Genomic DNA, 18,111 nt, shown 5'->3' with positions numbered 1-18,111 from the left:
CAAATGTCATTTTTATCTGTCAAATGCGCTGTTGAGGTGCTCAGAGATTTTATGATATATATATGGCCATGCGTCGTGAACCCGCCGACTTTGCGTCACACCTTGATTTTTCTGTCACGATGCACCTTTTTTGGTATTAATTGTCATATCTGGAAATCTATACACCCTATGATAGTAAAAGTATACATTTTTGGAAAGCTATTGGTCCAAGGAATCTAAAAATGGAATCAGAATTAGTGTAGGGTATATGTGAAAAGAAATAATGTAAAAGATGCAAGCCCATTTTATATTTTTGATGAATTTTACTTGGGGTACTGGTTTTCATTCATGTGTACCCCTCCATCAATTTTTAATGCAGTTTTGAAAAGTTCAGACCATTACCTTTCTGATGATATAGGGCTTTATGATAGTAAACCAATGTGTATTTCAGAAAATGGTTGGTGGAATTTTATACCGATTCAACTCATCAGTCTAGTACATTTTGAAAAATATTTTCTTAGGGTAACACCCTACACTACTTTCAAGTGCATTTTTAGATTCCTTGAGCCAAGAGCTTTCCAAAAATGTATACTTTGGCTATTCTAGGGGGTATACTTTTAAAAATACAGCGATGGTAATCTCTAGCAGTATATTGCGGTTGAAAATTTGGGTTTACTGTGTAGAGAATAGGGACTAATTTTTATGTCATGTGACTTATCTGTGCAGTCCTCTTATATTCTTTTAAGAAAGTTAAGGTATTTAAATGTTTACATGTGTACATGGACAACTAAGCTATCTTTTGATACCAAATTTATAGTAATAAGGACACTTGTATTTGAAGTGCATAATGAACAATTTTATAATTGTGTGCACTTAAGATACAAACTACCCATAGAGTTTGTACATGAGTGCACCGCTGCCACATGCACCGCTGCCACCACCACCCCTGACTTGGTCAATTGGATTGGGTGCCATTCTGCCAATGTTCAAGATATCTTATGAAACTGTCCATAGTTACTAATCAATATCTTAGCCTTCATTTGATACCAAATTTACTGTCATACCTATATTTCTTCCAAAGATACACTCAAAAAACAAAATGATCACAGTGAAAAGTGTGACGCCACCACCCTTTTTGGGTGTTGAGTTTAAAACGCATGGCCATATGCTTGATAAATCACAGGTGTGAAACTGACTTTATACCACTCGCTCGATTTCACAGAAAAGTGAAGCCTCCGGCTACCTTGTGGCACTGGGGCATGACGTCATATCATGGATGTGTGCAAAATTTCCGACGGGCTCTTTTCTTTATAACCAGTTTTGTGATTGGTTGCAAAAACCATTCATTGCAATCGGAAGCCAATCAATGAACGTGACAGCCTTTTACGGTATAAATTAATGTGACCCGCCACTGCCAGTAAAGTACGTCTAACCTGATTGATTTTCAAAACTACTTTGATAATTGCTAAGCCAGTCAGCGTGCTCGATGCTTAACAACCTTGACGGTTTTTGAGAGGCGAATTCACGTGGTGATCCAGCGATCGAGTATAAATTCAGCATGACATCTGCTCTCGCAGGTGCAATAACAATACATGGACACAATCACTGACATTTATACAATGAAATAATGAATTATTTATGACATGCATGGGCTGGATTTTATGATCGAGGTAAGGTTTTCGGCCTGTCCCTGCGTGAATATCCTTAGTTTTTAGCATCAAAGATACTTATGACCAGTTTTTTATGGACACTTTGATAACAGGTAACTTTTATAAATCATAGGGTAGAAACGATCGTTGTACAATTGTACAAAATATACATATGTTATAGGCCTAAAATGTTTACAAAATAGATTGGTCCACACGTTGTGCATGTATTCAGTTGTTCGACGTATAGGGTACGGTGACTGAAAAGATCATGCAGTTGAGTTATGAAAATCTATCAATTGTGCACAAATTAATTAAAATCAGAGTTTTAAGCTTAAATGCAAGCTTTTATGCGCATGATTCGCTGTTTTTCAAAACAACACGTAGGCCTAATATTTGACACCCTAAGTATGCCTAATAAATAAGCTGTAGCCAACCAACGTCATGCCACTGTTCATAACTTGTTAACATTACTGCTGTATGCGAAGCAAAGAGAGAACCATGTGCAGCGCTTGTGACTATGGTTATTTATAATAATTTAGCAACACCATCTTGGCATCACAAGTCAATGACCAATTGCCGCCAGATAAGGTGTGTTAACGTAGCCCCTTAAAAACATGAGTCCATTTGAATAGTTTCTATGATTAAAATTTAATATTTAATTACCATGTTGTTATTTTGTTTTTTGATTCAGAGGTAAAGATAGCAAGAGCAAGAAGAGTAGCAGGAAGGAGGAGTCTAGTAGTGAGAGTGACAGTGACCAGTCCAATTCCTCCGATTCAAGCTATACTTCAACATCAGGTAAGGTGCCTCAATCGGTAAGGTGTTCGACTATCATGGTGCGAGAGGTTGTGGGTTCAGACCCTGCTGGTGGATTAGTACACTCTTGGGAAATTGAGTTGGTGGGAGATTATAAGCTAAGGTCATGTCTTCCACAGGGGTGCAATTGCATATATTTCAACTTGAATAGCCCATTGCATTTTCACTTTAATGCACTATTCAGTGCACGCCCCCAGGGGGGTCACTCGCTTACCAAAGTGGTATGCATGCTCGTCCCAGCATCTCAAAAATGGACCCTAAATGGCGTAATCAGTGTAGAAAAATTTCACCCCTTATTGGCGTACGGCTCTGAAAATCTTACCCCTAAAATATGTTATAATTCGACGTAAGAAACTAAAATGGACCCCTAAATGGCGTAAACTTTAAAACAAATCCAATGAAATTGAAAAAAGATGCCCTAAACGTCGAAACTTTACCTGAAAAGCATCCTTTTTTCTAAAAACGTCGACGCCGCCACAAGGCCAAAAAGCAACCCTTTTTCGATGTTTTTGGGGACGAGCATTGGTGCGCTCCAGGGGTGGGGCATACAGTGTATTGTAATCTCAGTCCCGGCACTGCTAGCCAGGGGATTCACCCATTGCACGGTTCTGCATATATATGCGATCGAGGAGAGCCTTGATCTGGCAGCATGCATGAATGGGAATTGAACCAGTCATATAACATTGCGTAAAGTTACGTAATACTTCCTTTCATGTCTATTGCCAGTTCGAGGCTCTTCCCGCATATGGCGGAACCGTGCAAAATGGTGCAATGGGCGAATTGGATGGTATAAGCACAGTAGAAACAACAGGATAGTTGGGGCATGTACTTTTGTAATGTGCATGCCTACAGTTGTCAGAGAATTGTAATTAGTCCAAACATTTCAAGCACAAACATCTCCCCACATTCCTAGGACTGTGGAGGGGCGAGTCAAGGCATTTATAGCCAGAGGGGTGTCTTTAGGGTTCCCAAAATGGTCAAAAATACCTTATTCTACAAAATCAGGGTGTCCACTTCCTATTCACTCCATTATAAAAATCAGAATTTTAGGGTGTCCAAATTGAAAACAGGGTGTCCAAATGACACCTGGACACCCCTCTGGCTAATGCCTTGGCCGGAAAGTACTTGAATAATGCATAATACCATCAATTATAAATGTCATATTATTCTGTAGATTCTGAACCAGAACCCTCTAAGAAGCAGAAGCTAGAGTCAACGAGTAAGAAAAAACACAAAAAGGAACAAAAGAAGGAGAAAAAGAAAGAAAAGAAAAAGAAGGAAAAAGAAGCGAAAAGTAAGTTGTACCAGTGACACAATGCACATCCCTATACTAGATCAGCGTGCCATACATAGAAACTGGATTGCAAATATGGATGTTCTTCAAACTTACGTACAATGTCAAACATCATCCTCTTTATGCATTCATGTAAAATAATACGAGAACATTTTCATCATAAATGTGAGCGGCATATAATTACCAAGCCAATTTATTGGTACATGCAAATTGTAATGTGGTCCAGATCATTGTAAATGGCAAAACAAGTGAATGTATGCCATATTAAATTTCATTACAGTTTCTTTTGAGAAGAAACAGTGATTTATAAAATATATATAAGCATGCACATACATGTAGTATGAATAACACTTACATCGAATCATAAAGGAGTATCAGTAAGCTGTCACTAACTATAAGAGCTTACGGAATGTTCGTGCATGTCCCGATTTTATCAAAGTGAAATTCACTGGACCTACCCACAATGCAAATGGGCATGGGGAAACTCACAGAGCGTTGTTACCGCAAAATGGGATCAGGTATGATCTCAAAATTTCATCAACAATGAGGTAAATTCTGGAGATGATGAGGCGGTCGTTCGGGTCAAAGACCTTCAATTCTGATTATTTCTTCTTTTTAATGTTATTAATTTTCAGATAAAATCAGTAAGGATGATTTCTACCACAAGAGTACTGAGTTCAGACTGTGGCTGGTTGAAGAGGTAAAGTAATAATCATAATTGTAGGGCTGTTGTCGACAAAGCAATTTTCCCGATTGTCAAGAAGCATGGTTCAATTGTCAACAAAAACCATTATCAAAAAGATTAGAGAAAAGCTTAAGATATGCTCAATCGCCATTAATTGCCATTAAATGACTGCATCAGTCTTCTATTTCATTTGTAAGTGGTGCAGATTATCTTTCCATCATAAATTCCAATATTCTGATGATGTTTAATTGTGTATATGGGGGTATATGGTAAATTTTGATGCAATAAAACGATGCATTACATGGTCTCTGAACTTAATATTTTGTCTTTATTGATGTATTGCTTTGTCGACAACTTATCGACATCAGATCTTGAGATTTGACAATGTCGACAATGTAAATTCTACTCGACAACAGCCCTACATAATTTTGGCATGATCTAGTTAGTATATGATAGCTTAATGTTTGTATTATAATGTAATAATAATCAAAGTAACTCAATTTTCAAAACTGCCTCCTTAGGCCTCCATGGACCAGATCGTGTCACAATGATAGGTTGATTTTCATAAAATTTATTGTAAACAAAAGTCTTTGAAAAATGTTGTCATTCATTTCGTGTGTTTTGAAATAAAAAATAAAACATGGTAAATTTAGAGTTGCATGAATAAGTCGCACACAGTTTTACTTGTGACTATTAGCGGTAGTCACAAATTTTGGACTATGACTTTGTGATAGGCGACTATATGGCGACTATGCATGTGTAATTTATTCTCCGGGTACATTAAATAAGACAACTATATAATATATAAAGCATGGGAAAATGATCGTTTGACAACCATGCCAATGTTGCTGAAAATGTTTTTTATGTGCAAGTTTACCCATATCTTACTGCAGCCACAATGCTACCAAGCTGGGGAAAGCTGCACACTTAGGTATATGGGCCATTACTTTTAAATATATTTTCTATTGATTATCAATTACAGAAAAGCAAATATTTCGATCAACTCAGCAGCTCCAAATCCAAGGCGTACTTCAAGAAGTTTGTCAAACAATGGAACAGTCGAAAATTAGCAAAAGTGAGTATGGTATCAAATGCAAATGATGCTTTACATGTATTACCTTTTCTTGGATATTTATGTACAAATTTTGTAAAATGTAGTATGTGTTCACAAATCATGGGAAACATCTCCACTTGTACCTACCACCAAAACGAAGATGTGAAAAATGTGACTTTACTCTCCAACTGTGGACACATGTTTGAGGGTTTTTTTCACCTTACATTAAATGTGGTTAAGTTTTTGACATCCATAAGTGAGTGTGAACTTGCACTGCTTTACATGTAGTTAGACATGGTTTTTGACATCCATAGGTGAGTGTACATGTAGACTTGCACTACATCATACCGCAACTGCTGTATTTAGCTATAACGCTTTCGAATGGTATTTCACAGTTGCTATACTGTGCGTCCACGGTTGTACACAAAGTACTAAAAATCATGTTGAAATGTTAAAAAATATATGTGATTAAAACAAAACTTTTTTTTTTAAATATTTCTTTTCTAACAGAAATACTACAAGGGAATAGATGTAGTGGATGCTAGAACATCACTAACCAAATACAAATGGAAAGTAAGTGCTAACTTTATATTATAGTTTGATCAACTCATATTCGGCAGGTCTTGCAACATCACAGATTAATATTGAAATATTTTATTTGAGAATTGAATTTTGACATCTCACAAGAGGCATCATAAATTTTAATTCAAGTCTGATACTTCATCTACTTTCTTTAACACACAAAATGTAGATCAGAAGGTCAACTCTGACATTCTTAATGTAGGTCTACTTTTCGACGTAGTGGTAAAAGGCTAATAATTCCTGCAGATTACGAACTGATCAAACTATATCCCTATAGATGATTACAGGTTTTTCTACTGTTATCAACATCTCCATTGGGCTGTCCCAGTCGAAATCCTTACACCTCCCATATGGAAGATGTGACCTTAGTGTCCCACATAAGGGTGTTAGTTTCAAATGGAGTTACCCATTCAGGTAAACCCCATTTGAAATTCACACTATTAAGGTGGAAGATTAATATCATGTCATCTTTAGGGGATGGATTTCATTTGGAATAGCCTAGCTATTTTGATGGAAGGAAGTGAGGATGAGACTACCAATAATACCATCTCTCTTTGTACATGTTTCGTTTTATTTCATTGAAAAGCCATATGGCCTTGGTCTTTACTCGCATGTGGCGATTACTCACAATCCCGGTCATAGATAGTTGGAACACTTGTACAAAGTACATGTAGGACTGTTTGAAACCATATTTCTGTTATACTTGACATACTAAAATTTCGCTTTCATTGGTGTGAAGTCTGAACCCTTCCCTACTACTACAACCCTCCCCCTGCCCCACCAATCAATGATGGATGTCTCTATGGGTGCCTGACCAAAAAAATAACTACCAACATTGATCGGTGGAATGGGGGCATATTTGAAGTACCCATGTTCCAACGATTATGACCGGGATTGTAGATGGGGACAGTTCATATAGAGGTCTCTTATTTGGCATTATGCATGTATAACAACAATCTGACGTCTAAACATTGCAGATGTCGAAATCTCACATTTAAAGATAATACAGAAAGTACTGATGAAAAAGTACAAAAAAAATTTGATTGAAGGTGCATTGTGGCTGATCAGTCATCTAAATTGTCATCAAAAATTGAAAACATTTTGAAATGCAAAGGAAAACAGCAGTATTGATAAAGTTGAAGCCCCATTCAAATACAGCTAATTTCTCTACTGAAGTAGAGAAATTACAGTGTAAAATGTCCTATTTAGCTTTGATACATGTACACAGCTTTGATCAGCTTAGCCACAGCAGGATATGTCAGCAAATCTGTTCTACTAACAAAGGTGCAAAAAACTGAATTTTGATAATCTTTACGATTTTCTGAATGAGCAAATCGCTGAATTGGCCTTATAACGGTGATCACCAGCTCAAAAATGTGTACCATGGTGGGTTTTTTTTCAAATTTATGTAAGTGTAAAGAAACTTATATAAAAACTGTATCTTCGGGCATTGATGCGCCCTAACGTTCACTCTCTTGATATGCCTGATAATATGTCGCTAATATATGTTGTAAGAAAACACACAAAGCAATATAAAAGCAAGACTTTAATTTTTTTTTCAACACCAGTTTGCAGAAAAAATGAAACCAGAAAAAGCAACTCCTAGTCCAAGTGGGAAAATCCCCAGCGCATGGAAGTCAACTCCTACAGGAATGTCGCCACCGGAGAGGACATTTTCTACCTTTGGGAAAGCAGGGCATACAGGAACGATAGGACCGTCTCTTCCTAAAGGAATCAATCTCCAACAAGCTGGCTATGAAACGTTTGGAAAGTCTACGGAATCAATAGGGCCTAGTAGGCCGGTACAGGGCCCTTCAATGCCAGTGAGTATTTTTTATTCAATCTTGATCTACTACCTCTTTTATTTGGCCATGAAGGAGTCCATTAAGGAGTCTGAAATTCTTCACTGAATGTCCACAGTGCTAAGTATGGAACAACAAAAGAATACTCAATATGGGATAATGACATTGAAAAATGGTATTTGAGTGCTGATTGGTAAACATCTACAAAATTGAAATTAATAACCAGCTCATTCCATGTCAAATCACACAAATAAAATGGAATTTTGCACCTGACCTCAATCAAATTTGTTCCAATTTGGTGTACATGGTGATTTTGGCTGCTAAAGCCGAAATTTCAAGTTTGAGCCCAATCAGACTTACGGATCTCGCGCTACACCCCAACCATTTTTTGCAATTTCTGTGAAAAATGGCTTGGATGCAAATTTTTCAAAGACCATATCTCCGTAACCGTATGAACAAATGAGCTAAAATATGTGTCAACGGAAGGCTTTTGTCACAAAGAATCCAAATCTAGTACCGTATATAGGAGCAAGTAAAATTGTATGACCTTTTGCACTTTACTTTGACCTTGTGGATCACATGACTCTGAAACGATAACGTGTTCAAATTACCCCAATAGTTTTCTACAAAATGAGAAAGAGATATAATATGTTTTGTTTTCCTCCAAGCTTCTCTCCAACTTCTACAAAACTGTGATTTCCCATTGAAACACACAGTAAACCGCAATACTGAACTTTGCATACTGACTGTTTTAAAAGTGCTAAGTTCAGTATTATGGTTTACTGAGTGCTTCAATGTTTGTTTGGTTTTTTCTTTTTGGCTTTATCAGCCTTATCTAGAACAACTTATGGCTAAAGATTGATAATTACTGAGCAGAGTAGCAAGTTCCTTGAGAATGTAGTTGTTTGTTTGTTTTTTGTTTTTGTTTTTTATTTTGGGGGGGGGGGGCTTTCTATGTATGGATTAGCTGGGTTTGAACATGTATCTGTGTTACATTTTACTGCCGAAACTTCTTTTGTAAAAGTATAGATCTAAACCAAACTGCAAATAATGTTGTCTTGTGTTAATTTATTTGAAAAAGGGCCCAGGTGACCAGAGTAGTCCAACTGAGAGGCGGAAATCTCCAGGAAGTTCACAAGGAAGGAAGAGAAGAGGAGACAGCCCTGATGCTGACTCTAGCTACATGGGAATGGGGTAAGCAAGCTAGTGAACAAACACATGCCAGCAGATATTGTAACTTTTTGGGAAACCTGGAAATTGGGCCAATTTTCTTCTTTTTTTTTTCACCAAAAATATTTGGGCTAAAAAATCTGGCTTTTTTATGATTTTTTTTTTTAATATAGCATTTTTTGACCATTCTTGGTGCAAGTTGGTCAAAATTCAAAAAACTAAGCTCCTAGCCTATTCCCCGGCAAGCCGTACAAGCTCCTGTAGATGTCCGATGCCATGTACAAGTGAGCATTTTACTGGGACATAACTCAGGTACAGGGGGCAGGCTTTAATGGTCCAGAAATGTTGGCAAATTTGAGATGGGAGGGGCATGCCCAAATTTGTCACCTGCATCACATACTGCCATATCTCAAAAGGCTGCCTTGTGGGATTTTTTTTTAAATTGTTTTCAAATTGTAACGTGACACTGTCAAATTAACTGAAGATATTAATTTTGAGGTATTATTAAAATCTCATATCACCATTCATAAAAAATAGAATCATGCTAAAATATGAAATAATAATTTATTATTGATGATGAGGGAAAGTTAAAAACATTTGCGGATGTGCAGGCAAATACAGGGCTCAACAATATTGATTTTATCATATGGTATGGGTTAATTAATCCCATTCCAAAGATTTGAAGAACTTGGGTCCGTGATAACTATGGTATTGTACGACCTCCTGATGGTCAACCTGTTGAGGTGAGATTGAGTTATGATTTGAAAGTCAGTTCTAGAAATGTTTACAACCATTATTATTTAAGGAAAATGATTGTAGCTCCTGTAAGTAAATTTAATCTCATCAGGAATTATGAATTAAATGAAGATGAATGTAAAAACATTAATATTATGCCATTTAAGGTTATTAATTATTTTAAACTGTTGCGATTTGGTCATTCACAGCATCTTGCGAATGGTAGTGAGCTTTGCCAAAAACTGCATTGCTCATTTCATAGCGAACGTGTAAAAGAATTCAAATATCACAGATATATTTGGTAGGTCCTGTGGTTCTTGAGTTATGTTGTAAAGAGGGCTGAAACAACAACACTTTTGTAAAATGTACATAACTCATTAACAACAATAAATTAAGCAAGTTTTCAAGGTATAGGATTTGTAGAATGAAGTTTTGCAAAACATCAAGGTGTTATTTTCAATAATATATGGATCTAGATAATGAAAATTGATTTTTTAGTTGCTTCGACCAACAATACCTCGTCTACCCTTAAGACAACTTTAGATTCCAAGTTGAGGTGGCTTGAATTTAGAATTACCCATAAAATTTTACCCACAAATTCATGGCTCTGTAAAATCAAGACTCTTGATAGCTAGCAACCTGTGTAATATTTGTAATCAAGAAGGGGAAACAATTGAGCATATTTTTTCATCATGCCATGTTATTAATGAATTTTGGAAGGGAATCCAGGATAATCTTGCTTTTATTCCTGATTTAACTAGTTTCAACAAAGTTTATGGTGTGTATGATGAGGGTGTGTTAAATTTGAAATTAGTCAACCAAATTCTCCTCATTGCTCGTCAGTATATTTACAAGATGTAGATGTGGTGGATCATTACCATCTTTTAATGCTTTTAAAAATATGATTTTGTATACCAGGAAACTGGAATATTATTGTGCTAAAAGACTCTCAAAGTTAAATATTCATTTCAACAAATGGGTGCCTATTGAATCATGGAGTGAACCTTCTGATTGATTGTGTTCTGTGTTAAGAGTCATCTCGTGAATATTGCATTATACTTATAGCTTATAATCATGTGGTTTTTTTTGTCTTGTAATATTGTTTATTTTGTCTGCAAGAGATAATAAATGCTCTGTTCAGGGCACGGAAAAAAAAAAAAATTATTAAATAAAACAATGATATTAAAAATCACACAAGGCAGCCTATTGAGATACAACAGTATGTGATGCAGACAATGAATTTACATCAAGGTAAACCCTGACCTACATCCTCAAAAGCTAACCTAAGCTCCCCTGAAGATAACACCATGACCAATAATGGAATTACTGTGATAAGTGAAGGGACATAGAATTTAAAGAGATAAAAACTTTGACATGTTGGTTGTTTGTTCTGATTGTGGGATTAAGCTATTTCTTTAATATGTAATTACTTGTATTTCCACAGTGATGATTTTCATAAAAAGTTAGCCAATAGGCAAAAACACAGAGATCAGCAAAAAGATCGAGCTGCATCTAAACTAATAGAATACCAGGCTAGGGAGAGAGATAAAATGTCGGTAAGTTGAATTCTGAAATTGGACTTTTCCATTTGAAATCTACCTAATCCTGATATCTTTTGGCGAGTACTAGTTCTGCAGGCATCAGTATTTTCAGGCTTTTTCCTGAATTCAAGCAGTTTTGTTGTCCAAAATTACGCATTTTTGTTTATTTTTTTTTCAGCCTGTTTTGGGCCTTAAGGCCAAATTCACACACTTTTTCAGGCAGTTTTCAAAAAAGCCATTCTCATGTCTGAGTGATATGGTATCTTATAGGTTAATAAATGTGTATTACAATACTTGTTGGGAGTTAAATTGTACGAAATATTGCACATGTACTGAGATTTTAATGTGTCTTAATGCCCAAACCTGCAGGGGGAGTGAGGTAGACACACCAACATCTCAGTACAAGTGCATTATTTTGTGTAATTTCTCAAGAGCAAGTGATTTAGCATTTATTAACCTGTAATTTTTGCTATTTTTATAACACGATTATCCCCAAAATATTGAAAAAATGTGAGCAAAATAAATGCATCAATTACCTTCATGAAAAATGAGTGTATCCAAAAGCTGTGCTTGTATTATTATTATTATTATTATTTCAAAGAACTTATAAAGCGCATTTCCCATGGATCAATGCGCTGTACAAAGAAAATAAAAATACATCAAAAATACACAGTATGGCATTAAAAACAACAATATATCACAGCATGGTAAAATATACTCCTAATTACATCAAAAATTTGAATAAAACAGATATGCGCAGCAATCTGAACCACAATTAAAATAATTAAAAATACACTTGAACCCAAATAGGGACATATATCATTATAAAATACATATTATTATCAAATAGCAATGTTTAAAAACTACACATGGGAGTGAATACCTGCAAACAGGTCTATGAAAATACATAACAAGACCTAATATTTTGGAAACAGATAGGTTTTTAAAAGTTTCTTAAAGGATTGCACATTAGGAGCCTCGCGCAAATTGGAAGGCAAATTGTTCCATAACCTAGGTCCTTGAACAGAAAAAGATTTATCCCCATAAGATCTTTTAGATCTGGGGATTGAAAGACGGGATACATCTTGCATGGACCTAAGCCCACCACGGATTACAACTGTACTTGTGAAGAAGGTCCTGCAAATATATTGGCGATGAACCGTGAAGACAATTGTACACATGCACCAAGATCTTGAAATCGATTCTCTGCTGGACAGGCAACCAATGCAACTCTCGCAACGGAGGCGCAGCACTAGTGCGCTTGTTAACTCGGAAAATGAGACGCGCCGCGCGATTTTGAAGCTTTGGAGACGTTGCATGCCACGGTTTGAAAGGCCACCTAACAGAGAGTTGCCATAGTCCAGCCGAGAAAGGATCAAAGATCTTACTGCATGTGCACAAGTGGTTTGGTCAATATAACGGCGTATTCTTGTAAGATTACGCCGGTGGAAATTAATACTACGACACAGGGCGCTGACTTGCTCATCCATGGTAAGACTACGATCAAAAATAACACCTAAGTTTTTAATTGAGGCAGAGGGTGTGATTACAGATCCACCGATTTTCAAGTCAACGTGGGATATAGCAGCTGCACATCTTGGAGAAGAAATCAAGAAAAGCTCGGTTTTTGAGTCGTTCAGCTTTAACTTGTTTTCAAGCATCCACGATCGTAACTCAGCGATGCATTTAGTGAGCCTAAGTTGTGCAGCCGCTATTTCCTCCTGTGACTTGGGATTAAAACTAACATAAAGCTGAGTATCATCAGCGTAGATATGAAACGCAACCTGATGGAGCCTGATGATTTCAGAAACTGGCTGAGCATATGCCGTGAAAATCGGTGGACCTGCAACCGACCCCTGTGGAACACCATATTGCATTGGACATTTATTAGAATACTCACCAAGGACACATACTTTGCTACAACGATCTTTAAGGTAGCTTTCAAGCCAATCTTGAGCAAACCCTGTAATACCAAACTCCCTCTGCATTAAGCTGGACAAGGATATTATGGTCAATTGTATCAAATGCAGAGGAGAGGTCTAAAAGAACCAACATGATTGCATTACCTTTATCCAACTCATTAAGCATATCATCTTTTACTCTAAGGAGGGCTGTCTCCGTGCTATGAGATGATTTGTAAGCACTCTGAAAGGTTTCAGTAAGATTGTTTTCATGAAGATGTTTATTAAACCTTGACACAGCTGGATACTCTAATATCTTACCAAGGGTGGGAAGGTTTGATACAGGGCGGTAGTTTTTAAGTAAGTCCGGGTTGAGAGTGGGTTTCTTGAGCAACGGGAAGATAACAGCCTCACGGAGAACAGATGGAAAAGACCCAACTCTGAAAGAATTGTTGATAATAGACATAATAATCGGTAACAAAATATCAATACACTGTTTTAACAACCATGTGGGGATCGGGTCCAGAGGAGATGTTTTGTTTGGAAGTTTTGAGATAACCCTTTTGACCTCCTCCTCACCAACATCAGTAAACATCAGTGGCGGATTTAGAGGCGCACCAGCGCGCCCCTCTATTTTTTTGCAGATCGGCGCCTGACTCTGTGTATTTTTGCAGAGCGGCGCCTGACTTTGTGTGGGCGCCGAGCCGCAGCAGCGGCGGTGGTGGCTCGGCGCCCCCTCTATAGAAAATTCCTGGATCCGCCCCTGAACATATCAAGTGTTGGAACATGAACTTGCGTGTCATCACAAACATTGGCACTAACATTAGCAGTACAGTTATCTTTGACATTAATGATGGAAGTTTGCTTATCAAGTTCAGACCTAATATTAGAGACCTTGTCACAGAAATAATCTGAAAATTGCTCACTAAGAGCAGTATGTGTACTACACGCAGGTAGTTTCTGAACAGAAGTATTAAGAAGTGAGTTTAGAGTACTGTACATGGATTTGGCATTGGAATTAGCCAAAGTTTCATTGAAATACTCAGTCTTGCTTTTCAGAACTAATTGATTCACATTTTCATTTTGTGCAAGATAGTTCTCGCGATCTTCAACCGAACGTGTCTTTCTCCATTTATGCGTTCGAGCTTTCTCGCTCCCCGGCGCGCAACCCTAACATCCTCAGAATACCATTTAGGGTTTCGTATCAGTTTTTGTGATCGCGTCTTCTCTGGACAATGTTTATCTAATACCTCGCGAACACTCTTGTTGTACAATTCTGCCTGCAAAGTAGGGTCATTAGTAGCAAGAACACACTGCGTAGCTTGACAAAGATCCGAAGCAAAAGTCGCCTTGTCCAGATTCTTGAAAGATCTTGTTGTAATAATCCTTCTTTCCGGAGGGGGTTTCAACTTGTTGACTGTGCACTGAACCATGTGATGGTCTGAACCATATCTGAATGGCGACACAACGCAGGTAGACAATAGATCATCTTCTGGCCGACAAATAACATGGTCTAAGATATTGCCAGACTTGTTTGCAGAAGTAACAAACTGTTGTAAGTCATGCTCAGCAAGAGATGTGAGATATTGAGAAACGTCAGATTTCCACGGCTTATTTACGTGCACATTCAGATCACCAAGTAGAAGGGGTTTGCGGGAGCGTTGAAATAAAACTGAGAAAGTCGTCGAACTCTTCAAGGAATTGAGGAATTGTGAAACCATGGAAGGCGGAGGACGGTAGATTACGATCAGACGGAATGTCTTTGCTTGATCAGTAACGCAAGCATGTTCAAAATGAGTCACAGTATCAATACCAATTGGAGAAATAGACAACTTCAAATTGGATTTACTAATTATAGCGATACCTCCATGACTATCACCAGGTCTATTGACATTAAGAAATGAGTACCCTGATGGAGTGCATTCGCCAATAATGACGGGGTCTTCCTTCTTAAGCCAGCTTTCTGTGATGACCAAAATATCAATGTCCTTGTCAAGGATATAGTCATAAACAGTGGTAGTCTTGTTACCTATAGACTGAGCATTCCAACAATGTATATCTAAGTTTCTCTTAGAGGTAAATGTGACATGTTTTAGATTATCATGATTCACGCCACACGATGTGTTACATGAAGTACCATTGTTCCTATTCGATTATTGTTACAAGAGTGCGAATCCTTCTTTCTTTTCCTCCACGACTACCACGCTTGCGCCATTGTTGTTTGCTGCCAGCTTTTTGTTACTTAATGCATGCATAGACGGAGGGCAATAAAGTTCGTGTCCATGACAGGTATCCGAAAGAATATTTAATGTTTCAAGTTTATTTCTTAGTTCAGGCGATATACCACAAGTATGAGATGGTACGCATCCAGTTCTATTGAGGAGAACAGTGTTTATTGACATTTTCACACTTGGTTGATCAGCAGACAGATCACTGACAATACACATATTGACTGCGCTGGTATTGGTGTCGAACCTACGGTTGAACGAATACTGTACGGGCACAGTATGGAGTCTCTGTGTGCACAACAGTGGCCAACAAATATGGTAGATAGTGGCACAATAAATATCAAAATATAGCAAATGTACAGTTTTAAAAACAGTCTAACCTTATCAGTCATCATCACTGAAAATCAAACATCAATCGTATGTAGAAATTGGAAGTCCATAGTAATTCAAAAGGCGATCAAATTAAGCATAAAAACAGAGCGGAAAGCTGGCCGAGCTGGCGCTACCGGTGTTTCTAGTCTGAACTCTACAACTCCAAGCATTTCTCCAACAGTTGCTCTGTTAGTTAGTAATTTGTTCTCATTTTCTAAGAGTGTATGAATTAATGATATTTTTTTTCAAGAGCCCGGATGATTGATAGCATTATATACCATTTTTTGGGTTTTTTTATCAAGTACTCAATGGCATCTCTGAGCTGATTAATCACTTAGAATTTATGGGAGAATGATATAACACCAAATATGTGATGTTATTTTATAACAGATTTAATGTGAATATAAATATGTAAAAATATGATTTGATTTAACTGAATGACTTTTTTTTTAATTCTCATATTATACATGTATTTGCTTTTTTCAGAAATTACTGGAGCTAGCTAGAGCCAACAAAAGCAAGGATGCGCTCTGGTGATGAAAAGACTGCAAAACATGCTGTTGTAAGGAAATCATGGAGATCTGGTCTTTGGAGGGTAACAACAGCGCCCTCTATTGTATGTAAGTCTTGGAATTCCAGCCATTGCTACATGTATGCAGGACTGCCCTCTATCTGAGTGGAGTGAAAAGTCTTCGTCAATAACAAATTATATTAAGTATATTCAAATACGGAATGCGGCATTATGCATTGAACAATATACCCATACTTGCAGGTGAGTCAGTGTACCACTGCAGGTTATACTGCTGGTGACAAATAACTATGATGGGTTTTTTTATAGAATTTTATCTATTGTGTATTAACGTATGAAAAGATCAGCTTTTTTGGCTGTAAACTTTTTGTTGTTCTTGGCATGGGTGACAAAGGGGGAAATTCTGGAATGAATACAGGTAATAATAATTGGGTAAATAGCTGGTCAAGAATACAGAATTGACTGGACAGTCTGAATAGAATTGATTGATGTGTGGGTCTTAGGTCAGAGAATAGGTGGTGGTCAGCCAGTCGCCAGTCTTATACTATTGGGCCAGCATATTTCAGATTCTTAAAATCAACTTTTCATTTACAACTGGTAAAATATTAGGCTTCAAAACACATCTAAACTATTGCTTTCTTCCTTTTTGTCTATCTGGATATTTGTATACATTGTATGTCGTTTGTTCGGGTTTTTTTATGTAGGACATGCTTTGTTTGAACAAAATCTTTAACCCATATAGCAGATAGTGCACATAAATGGAACAAAAAGTGCATCTGGCCGTTTTCAAACCGGCTACCTTCGAAATACTAGCACAATGGTAACCACCCGGGGTAACCACCTGAGGCATGTTGCAAAAGAACAGAAAATTTACATGTAGCTCTATAGATATTTCTGGTTCAAAGGAGTATACTAATTTCATATGCTTTGTTTGTGGGTGTTACAGGAATTGCCGTGTATTTCAAATACCGTATTGTTTAATAACGCTCCCCCTCTAAAGGCCCCCTCCCATTTTTCTGTGAAAAATTGACAAAAATTCCATGCTATATTGTGTGAGTAAGCTTAAAACTGGCATCATCACACCAGTCAGTCAGTCTTGTCAGGGACGATCGGTAAATTGCATGGACAAAACCTGTTATGACTCACACTTCCATCCATTCCATTGCCTAATTATGGTAGAATTTCACCAGATTCTTGCTTGATGACGTATTTACGGGTGTAATTTTGATGTATTTACCACGAAAATGATATTTTCCATGGGTGTCGCCATTAGTATAGCCGTAAATCCTCTTTTCTACAGGAGCAACATCAGGAAATTTAACCTGATTTTTAAGTTTTTTTCACTGACAATTCACCTACAATATACACCCCCCTTTTGGAAAAATGCAACGCCCCCAGGGCGTTTATTACAAACGATACAGTATATCTACTTTTTACACAAAAGAAAACAGATTGAAATAATAGTAACTAAACTGCAGACAGATTTTCACTAAAAAATCAACAAGGGTTTACAAATTTGCACTAATAAGGGAAATTATTTCACCATGGCACTACGAACTTACACACTATACCGCTGTATCTAAATACTCGACAGCTTTGTAAGGTCAAACTTTTCACTGTGAGGTTACCACACTTGCGCGAAGCTGTTTTGTGTGACCTTTATGCTAATTCAGTGACCTGTGTTCACTCACGCTGCACTGCACTTCCCGCCGTGAATCAAATCATCCTCCAGACACGCTCTATAAGATATGCTAATGCATGGAGTACACAGAAT

General features: G+C 37.2%; 1 protein-coding gene across 1 annotated transcript in view; it reads left to right on the top strand.

Annotated features, from left to right (window-relative positions):
* LOC140157463 (uncharacterized) overlaps nucleotides 1-16,608 on the top strand; it is a 36,139-nt gene extending 19,531 nt beyond the window's left edge. The window contains exons 2-10 of the mRNA XM_072180665.1: nucleotides 2,320-2,426; nucleotides 3,619-3,738; nucleotides 4,374-4,438; nucleotides 5,406-5,498; nucleotides 5,988-6,050; nucleotides 7,628-7,882; nucleotides 8,943-9,055; nucleotides 11,211-11,322; nucleotides 16,295-16,608. Of these exons, the coding sequence (XP_072036766.1) occupies nucleotides 2,320-2,426; nucleotides 3,619-3,738; nucleotides 4,374-4,438; nucleotides 5,406-5,498; nucleotides 5,988-6,050; nucleotides 7,628-7,882; nucleotides 8,943-9,055; nucleotides 11,211-11,322; nucleotides 16,295-16,345 (979 nt within the window). The 3' untranslated portion in view covers nucleotides 16,346-16,608. The remainder of the gene's footprint in view (nucleotides 1-2,319; nucleotides 2,427-3,618; nucleotides 3,739-4,373; nucleotides 4,439-5,405; nucleotides 5,499-5,987; nucleotides 6,051-7,627; nucleotides 7,883-8,942; nucleotides 9,056-11,210; nucleotides 11,323-16,294) is intronic.
* Nucleotides 16,609-18,111: the final 1,503 nt, after the last annotated feature.

Source organism: Amphiura filiformis, chromosome 7, assembly GCF_039555335.1.
Source record: "Amphiura filiformis chromosome 7, Afil_fr2py, whole genome shotgun sequence".
In the NCBI taxonomy this organism is placed as follows: Eukaryota; Metazoa; Echinodermata; class Ophiuroidea; order Amphilepidida; family Amphiuridae; genus Amphiura; species Amphiura filiformis.
Note: the sequence above shows the minus strand (reverse complement) of the source record. Positions and strands in the feature narration are given on the sequence as shown.